This window comes from Rana temporaria, chromosome 3 (genome assembly GCF_905171775.1).
Source record: "Rana temporaria chromosome 3, aRanTem1.1, whole genome shotgun sequence".
NCBI lineage: Eukaryota > Metazoa > Chordata > Amphibia > Anura > Ranidae > Rana > Rana temporaria.
The window spans coordinates 43,879,100-43,888,497 of record NC_053491.1 but is presented as its reverse complement, the minus strand read 5'-3'; the positions used below and the strand labels follow the sequence as shown (position 1 = coordinate 43,888,497).

The 9,398-nt window shown below is 45.8% G+C and overlaps 1 protein-coding gene across 2 annotated transcripts in view; it reads right to left on the bottom strand.

Annotated features, from left to right (window-relative positions):
* Positions 1 to 1,976: 1,976 nt before the first annotated feature.
* VPS33B (VPS33B late endosome and lysosome associated) overlaps positions 1,977 to 9,398 on the bottom strand; it is a 56,673-nt gene continuing 49,251 nt past the window's right edge. For both annotated transcript variants that reach the window (XM_040342470.1, XM_040342471.1), the window contains 4 exons: positions 6,896 to 6,997; positions 5,011 to 5,080; positions 4,790 to 4,906; positions 1,977 to 2,526 (listed from right to left, as the gene is read on the bottom strand). In XM_040342470.1, coding sequence (XP_040198404.1) covers positions 2,447 to 2,526; positions 4,790 to 4,906; positions 5,011 to 5,080; positions 6,896 to 6,997 — 369 coding nt within the window. In that variant the 3' untranslated portion in view covers positions 1,977 to 2,446. The remainder of the gene's footprint in view (positions 2,527 to 4,789; positions 4,907 to 5,010; positions 5,081 to 6,895; positions 6,998 to 9,398) is intronic.

Sequence of the window (9,398 nt, the reverse complement as noted above, 5' to 3'; positions counted from 1 at the left end):
TTTCCCATCTGATCACCCCCCACATCTACTACCCTATATTCCACTTGACCCTCCCTTCTAGATTGTAAGCTCTAACAAGCAGGGCCCTCTGATCCCTCCTGTATTGATTTGTATTGTAACTGTACTGCCTTCCCCCATGTTGTAAAGTGCTACACAAACTGTTGGCACTAAATAAATCCTGTATAATAATAATATTAATAATGGCCCAGATTCAGGTAGGACTTGCGCTTTATTTGCGGAGGCACAGGGCAACGATTTTGCCCTGCGCCTACGCAAATATTTTGCGCTGCCCTCGATTCACGGAGCAGTAGTTCCGTAAATTGCGAGGGCGCGCCGGCAAAATTGCCCGGCGTAAGCGCGCGCAATGTAAATGATCCCGCCGGGGGCGGGAATCATTTAAATTAGGCGCGCTACCGCACCGAGCGTACAGCGCATGCTCCGTCGGGAAACTTTCCCGACGTGCATTGCGGCAAATGACGTCGCAAGGACGTCATTTGCTTCAAAGTGAACGTGAATGGCGTCCAGCGCCATTCACGATTCACTTACGCAAACAACGTAAAATTCGAACGTCGCGACGCGGGAACGCCGGGTATCCTTTAGCATTGGCTGCCCCTGCTTTTAGCATGGGCAGCCTTACGCTAAAGACGCCGTACGCAACCGACGTAACTTGCGTACGCAGGGGGCGCGCAACATTGTGAATCGGCGTAAGTATGCAATTTGCATACTATACGCTGACCACAATCAGTGTCATCTTAAGAGCATTATAGGCCCCCGGGCAATACAGTGCACTGGGGCCCTGTCTACACAAACACGCACGAGAATTTACTGACAAAAATCATAAAATTTACTGGCAGAACCACATTTTCTATTGCCACTGCAAAAAAAAGTACCTAAAATTACAGTTTTCAGTGCCGAACAATGCAAATGTCAGTATTTAAACTATAAACATATAGCTAGTGCTATTAGCAATGTGTTTAAGTTAAACAAAAGTAAAAAAAAAATAAAAAAAATGTCTTCATTGACATGAAGGTCAGGTTACTATAACCCAGCCAGCACAGAGTTTCCTCTTACATCAGAGTCTGCAGGATTCCCCCTTACAGTGAAAGGGAACTCTTATGTAAAGGGGAACGCTGCAGATCATGATCTAAGGAGGGAACTTTGATGTGGAGGGGGGCTCTGGTGACCAGAGACCACCTTATATCAGAGTCCACTGCTTTCTCTTTCCCACTTACATCAGGGTCCGCAGACTGAGTTCCCCCTTGCATTGTAAGGGGGAATCCTGCAGACTCTGATGTAAAGGGGAACTCTGATGTGGGGGGCACTCTGGTGACCAGAGACCACCTTCCGTAGAGTAAATACACTAAGGTAAGGGGGGTCACTATTATAGGAGGGGGAACCTTTATATCAGTGCCCCCTTACATTTTTGCATTCACTCCCCCCTTACATCAGCAACCCCCCACACTCGTGGAGGACCAAATATTCTCTGTGATTTCCGCAAACTGGGCATGGGCAGTTCTAACCTGTCACTCTCCACAATTTTTTACTGGGGTTGCTGGGCAGCCGGTGGGGCCCCCCAGGCAAGCGGGGCCCCCGGGCAACTGCCCAGCGTACCCAATGGAAAAGATGGCCCTGAAATGGGAGTGCCCCCTAGCGGTCAACGGAAGAATGCAGCCTAAAATCTGCGTGGCATAAGAGCCTTATGCCACGCAGATTTTAGGCTGCAGTCGGCGTAACAAGTTCTCTGAATCAGGAGAACTCGTTACGCCGGCGCAAGTCAGCAATTGCGCTGCGTAACTATGGTTACGCAGGCGCAATTGCTACCTGAATCTGTGCCAATATTAATATCCACTTTATTGGCTTCACAATGATTTCATAGTGCTAAAATACAGTTAGTTCCAAAAAGCAATCTTCAATCTCAGTGGCAAGAGATTCAAATTGCCTGTGCAGCATAGACAGAGAAGACAGGAAGCATGTGCTTGTAGAAAAGCTCATTTGGCCTGATACATTTTAATAGATAAAACTTGACCCATAGACTTACACTGAGAGAGAGGAATGGAAGCAAAGTCATTGATTAGCACTAATGAGCAAGCAGCAGAACCTGTACGGTGCATACAGTATATTTAAAACTATACACAGCTAAAATACAAAAGTTAATTTGTAGTATTATTTACGGTAAGCAGATCACAGTCACATACAATATATCTGTAAACAGGTTTTAAAAGACTACAGTTTCCCTTTAACAGACGTTTATTTGATGAAGAAAGGATCTGTTATTAATGGAGTTCCTTTAAGTATTTCCCATGTACAGTATGTACAATTAGTTCTTTTTGGACTTGTCAGTTGCAGGGAATGTTTTCATACTAATGAGTTCACATGTTATGAGAATTCGGCAAGATCATGGTTGTCCAGTGTCACCGTCTGTAAGAACATGGCAATCCCCGATGGGTCATGATTTAGTCTCTGTCAATGATTCCATCATCCGTGCAGCATTTGTAATAGACGTGGTTAGAAAAACAAATCTGTAACCTATAAAGAAGAAAACATACACAGTAAAACCTTGGTTTGAGAGCATTTTTACAAGACAAGCAAAATGTTTAAATACATTTTGACTTGATATACAAGCGATGTCTTGATATAAGAGGAGCGTCACGTCACAACCGAGTATAAAAGAAAAGAGAGGCGCCTCTAAGTGCAGCAATCTGGTTACATTTAATGAAGGTACAAAATTTGGAAACTCACATGGTTGATGATTAAAACAGGCCCATCTAAGTATGCAGGCATCCGGGGTAAAGCCGTCCACATAGACCGTCCTCCGCGCCGCCATTGATGTTGTCCCTTCCACGCTGCGCTCCACTAGCGGTTCCAGCCTCACTTTCAGATCACTCTACTGCAGGGGAATCTTCCCGGTCACGATTGCAGACTGACAGTGGTAAGAGCCGGCAGTGTGGCTGATGGTCTATGTGGACAGCTTTACCCCGGATGCCTACGTACTTAGATGTCCTTTTTTTTTAATCATCAACCATGCGAGTTTCGAAATGTTGTACCTTCAATAAATGTAACCATATTGCTACACTTAGAGGCGCCTCTCTTCTCTTTTATACTCTGTATGTATGGATTGCTGGATTTTGCTTCTAATCCCCTTGTGGATGGACATTTTATGGTTACACAACCTATCACATTGCTAATTATAATCATTTTTATAAACGGAAGGATTTATGAATAAATGGTTGTGGAATGAATCATTTGTGTTTCCATTATTTCTTATGGTAAAATTTGCTTTGATATACAAGTGCTTTGGATTACAAGCATACTTTCAGAATGAATTATGCTCGCAATCCAAAGTTTTACTGTACTCTAATGCCGCATACACACCATCACTTTATGTGATGAAAAAAAACGACATTTTCTGTGAAGTAAACAATGAAGTTTTTGAAACTTAAATTTTCAAAGACGAAGTTGCCTACACACCATCGTTTTTCTCACAATGTTCTAGCAAAGCGAGGTTACGTTCTCACCACTTTTTCCATTGAAGCTCGCTTCATAAGTAGCTTCTGGGCATGCGCGGGTGAAAAAACGTAGTTTTAAACGACGTTTTTTGCTACACACGGTCAATTTCTGTGAAGTAAAAAACGACGTTTTGAAAAACGACACAAAAAATTGAAGCATGCTTCAATTTTTTTTGGTCGTTTTTTACAAGACATAAAACGACGTTTTCCCCCACACACGGTCAATTAAAGTGACGTTTTTAAAAACGTCGTTTTTTTTTCATCACATAAAGTGATGGTGTGTACGGGGCATAAGTAATGTAAAGTGAATTGATCACACTGCCATTTAAATACATTATTAGAGGAAAACATTTACAGAAAATAAAGTGTTATGATGCGTTAGCCATAGAGAGTAGTAGAAAGTATAAATGTAGGCGATGCCTTTCATGTCGCTAACTGAATATCATTTTAGATGCAAGCTTTGGAAAACACTTTGGGCCAGATTCTCAGAGATCTGCGTATCTCTGCGGCGGCGTAACGTATGTAATTTACGTTACGCCGCCGCAAGTTTTACAGGCAAGTGCTTTATTCACAAAGAACTTGCCTGTAAAGTTGCGGCGGCATAGCGTAAATCCTCCGGAGCAAGCCCGCGTAATTCAAATGAGCCGTGTAGGGGGCGTAGAGCATTTAAATTAGGCGCGTTCCCACGCCGAACGTACTGCGCATGCGCCGCCCCTAAAATTTCCCAACGTGCATTGCGCTAAATGACGTCGCAAGGACGTCATTGGTTTCGACGTGAACGTAAATGGCGTCCAGCCCCATTCACGGACGAGTTACGCAAACAACGTAAAATTTTCAAATAGCGACGCGGGAACGACGGCCATACTTAACATTGGCTGTGCCTCATAGACCCAGGGGTAACTATCCGCCGGAAAAAGCCGAACGCAAACGACGTAAAAAAAAAGCACCGGGTGGTCGTTCGTTTCTGAATCGGCGTAACTCCTCATTTGCATATTCGTCGCGTAAAAACAACGAAACGCCACCTAGCGGCTGGCCTGGAATTGCAGCCTAAGATCCGATTGTGTAACACAGTTACACCTGTCGGATCTTAGGAATATCTATGCGTAACTGATTCTCTGAATCAGTCGCATAGATACGACCAGCAGAACTCAGAGATACGACGGCGTATCAGGAGATACACCGTCGTATCTCTTTGTGAATCTGGCCCTTTGTTCTTTTCTTCAACCATAAATACCCAAATGTTCCAAACAGTTATCAAGATATGAATAAATAATATACAGTACCTGTCTCTTTTCCCAGAAACCTCAACGCTGAGATCTCTGAAAATGTGCATCCTCCAAGGAAAACTGCCAGGATGATCCTCTGTGATTCCGAATATGAATTCCTATCCGAGATTTGCTCTGTAGTAGTAAGAATTACAGTCACATTATGCATACAACTAAACTACAGTAAGAGCTGCCTACTTATCATGTAAGAATAAATGATTTATTAAAAACTTCCATACCTGCAAACTCATTGCCATTAAGCAGACGTGTGACTTCTTCAAGACCCGTCCAACCTTTACGAGTCAAAACCTGAAAAATAGTTTATTCTTTGGCATTAGCTCAGAAAAATGCAATTAAAAACAATGGGCTAGATTCACAAAGACTTACGACGGCGTATCAGTAGATACGCCGTCGTAAGTCCGAATGCGGCGCCGTCGTATCTATAAGCGTATTCTCAATCTGAGATACGCTTATCTGTTGCTAAGATACCACCGGCGTAAGTCTCCTACGCCGTCGTATCTTAGCTGCATATTTACGCTGGCCGCTAGGGATGTGTACGTCGATTTACGCCGAGAATATGCAAATGATCAAGATACGCCTATTCACGAACGTACGCATGCCTGTCGCATGTAAGATACGCCGTTTACGTAAGGCGTTTTCAGGCGTAAAGATAAACCACCAAAAAGATGGCGCAGCCAATGTTAAGTATGGACGTCGGATCAGCGTAGAATATTCCAAGTTTTACGTCGTTTGCGTAAGTCGTCCGTGAATGGGGCTGGGCGTAAGTTACGTTCACATCGAAAGCATTGAGTATTTGCAACGTGATACTGAGCATGCGCGCGCATGCGCCGTACGATCGGCGCTTCATTTACATGTATGGTAATGAATCGTGAATTCATTACCATACAACTAGCCCCCTACCTGCCTATTTTGAATTAGGCGGGGTTACGCCGGGCCATTTGCGCTACGCCGACGTAACTTAGGAGGCAAGTGCTTTGTGAATACAGTACTTGCCTCACTATCTTACGTCGGCGTAGTGCAAAGGGGATGAGCTACGCCGACCTAAAGAAGCGCCGCTGTACCTGAATCTAGCTGATAGTGTTCTACTGAAGCCGGAAGAGTGACTATGTCAGTTAAAGTGGTTGTAAACTCTCTCTCAAAAAAAACAAAAAACACAACCTGCAAGACAAAGGCTTAAAAGGGTTGTAAAGGAATTTTTTTCCCCCCTAAATAGCTTCCTTTACCTTAGTGCAGTCCTCCTTCACTTACCTCATCCTTCCATTTTGCTTTTAAATGTCCTTATTTCTTCTGAGAAATCCTCACTTCCTGTTCTTCTGTCTGTAACTCCACACAGTAATGCAAGGCTTTCTCCCTGGTGTGAAGAAAGCCTCTTGAGGGGGGAGGGGGCAAGCAGGAGTATCAGGACACGCACTAACACACAGCTCCTTTCTCTATCTGCAAAGTAGAGCGTGTTCTGACTTGCCTGCTTGCCCCTCCCCCTCAAGAGGCTTTCTCCACACCAGGGAGAAGGCCTCGCATTACGGTGTGGAGTTACAGACAGAAGAACAGGAAGTGAGGACATTTAAAAGCAAAATGGAAGGATGAGGTAAGTGAAGGAGGACTGCACTAAGGTAAAGGAAGCTATTTAGGGAAAAAAATAATTCCTTTACAACCCCTTTAATGAGCTATATTAGCTCATTATGAAATACTTACCTTAGATCGAAGCTGTTGCAGCGGTCCGCGTACACCGATGTGACCGGCGACATGTCTTCCGGAGTTAATTCCGGGTTCGCGGGCTCCGACGCTGTGATTGGCTGCTGGAGCCGTGATGACGTTACTCCCGCGTATGCGCACGGGAGCAGCCGGTCACAGTATGGCTGCTCAAGAAACAGCACAGGATCGTTTCTTCAGTGCACATGTGCCCATAATGCCAGCACATGCGGATACAAGTAAATATCTCCTAAACGGTGCAAGTTTCGGAGATATTCACGGTACCTACAGGTAAGCCTTATTATAGGCTTACGTGTAGGGGAAAGTGGTAGTACAGGGATTACAACCACTTTAAGATACGTTGCACTCATATATGTTATCATTTGATTATGAATGAATGGAATGTTCACTTACCTGCTCTATTAATTTACAACTTAATGGAATGTAAGCTCCACTATAGACATACGCCATGTCCTTTGGGGTTTTCAGATCATATTCTCCATCCACACGTGGAATCTATCAAAACATTTGTTCAATCCAGTTTATTAATAATAATAATAAAAAAAAAAGGACATCACAGATTTATAGTACATGCGGGAAAAGCTATATACACATTTTGTCATGTTATTATAGAATTGGTTTGTCTTTCCTGTCATTGCAGTGTTGTCACCAAGTTCTCTTAACCACTTAAGGACCGCCTCCTGCACATATACGTTGGCAGAATGGCAAGGCTGGGCACAAGCACGTACCTGTACATCCTCTTTTAGTGCCCAGCCGTGGGTCGCGGGCGCGCTCCTGCGACCCGGTCCGAAGCTCCGTGGCCGCGGGACCCGCGAACCCGATCGCCGCTGGAGTCCCGCGATCGGTCCCCGGAGCTGAAGAACGGGGAGAGCTGTGTGTAAACACAGCTTCCCCGTTCTTCACTGTGGCGCCGTCATTGACTGTGTGATCCCTTACATAGGGAATCACAATTAATGACGTCACACCTACAGCCACACCCCCTACAGTTAGAAACACAGATGAGGTCACACTTAACCCCTTCAGCGCCCCCTTGTAAACAATGCATTTTCTCTTTCGTTCATAGACGGACACAGCCTTCATTGACCTTAGGGTTATGCTTCTTCCTACCAGGAGATTTAGGCAGAATTCTACAGCACTTAAGGTGTTAAAAACTTTCCTTAATGCCGCTCCTCCCAGGGGGCGTGGCTCCCCCAGGCATAACCCACACCCTGCTTTAGCAGCCTCAGTTTGTTTTCTGCCTAACGACAGGAGGTCAAGGCTATCTCTGGAGTTCCTGGACTCTGGAGTTTTTTTCTGGCGATTTTTCTCGCTTTTTTTATTATTTTGTTCCTGCATTTTTGAATCCTGCGATTCTTCTATCAACAGCTGACTGGGTGACAGGCTGGGTCCTCGACTCTTGTAGTCCCCCCAGGTTCGGCCTTCGAGCGTGTGCCGGCCCTCAGCTCCGCTTTGGGACGTCCACGACAGGCCCCATTGCTCCAGGGGCGGCCGGGGAACTTCGGTTCTAGGGCACACATATGACCGGTCTCTATGGCTTTGTCGCAGTGTGTCTGGCCGACAGCCATGCCGTTTACGGACGTTGGTTCTGTCTGGGATACCTCCAGCTGGGTAGTCGCAGGACAGGTAAGTAGTGGCCCCTTACTCAGGTAAGTGGTCTGGCTGGTGGTTTCCCTGGGGAGGTCGACTGAGGGTCCGCCCTGCTTTCCTCTCTCCCCTTCCTCTCCCTCCTTCCCCTGACTGGGTAGTGGCTGTGAAGGGGGGCCTCCTGGGTTTTCTTTGTTACCACCGGGGCCCGTGTGTTGTTAGGGGGACTGTGTTGTTACTCTGGGGGGTGCTGCTGTGTGCTGCTGTGTTCTATGAGGTAATTTTTACCTCAGACAGCGGCCGTCTTGGAAATCTCCTTGGTAACGCTGTGATTCTTTTCTGAGGTAACAGACAAAGCAGTCAGTGCTGCTGTGTTCTATGAGGTAATTTTTACCTCAGACAGCGGCCGTCTTGGAAATCTCCTTGGTAACGCTGTGATTCTTTTCTGAGGTAACAAAGCAGTCAGTGCTGCTGTGTTCTATGAGGTAATTTTTACCTCAGACAGCGGCCGTCTTGGAAATCTCCTTGGTAACGCTGTGATTCTTTTCTGAGGTAACAGACAAAGCAGTCAGTGCTGCTGTGTTCTATGAGGTAATTTTTACCTCAGACAGCGGCCGTCTTGGAAATCTCCTTGGTAACGATGTGATTCTTCCCTGAGATGACTCGGCACAGCCTCTGGTCAGTTTTAGTGCTGTTACAGTTTTAGTGCTGTGAATCTTCCATGAGGTGAATACACATCACAGTCAGCACATCAGAGCACACCTGAGGTTTTTCAGCTCCCTCTGCAGCTGGGTGGGGTGGTGAATACCGGGGGCCCCCATGCTCTGCAATAGCAGCAAGGAGGTGACCAGTGGGTTTTTTTTTTTTTTTTTTTGTCCTGCCTTGCAGGGTGGGTGACTCAGCGCTGACACTATGGAACTCAAGCTATGCCTGAGTTAACCCTTAACGCCCCTCCCCCTGCCACATCTGTTATGTTGGCTGTCCTGGGTTTCTTGCCAGGTTTGAAGCAGCTAGTGCCCGGATGGGGGGTAAAAAAGCGCCCCCTCCCTGAAGCCTGCTTCTGGGGATGACACAGAATCGCTGTTTTTTTCTGGTTCTGTTATGTCAGAGGCTGCGGGTTTTAACCCTTATGGATAGTGAGGATGACTCTGCTGCAGTCAGTTGCTGGCAAGAATTTGTTGGAGCTCTTGTTTCTGCGGTGCGTGAGACTCTAAAAATTGAGGATGTGGCGGAGACACCTCCGTGTCAGTACCAGCACACTACCACGCACCGCTGAAGTGTTTCCTTGTGTTCCTTATTTGGACTATATGTT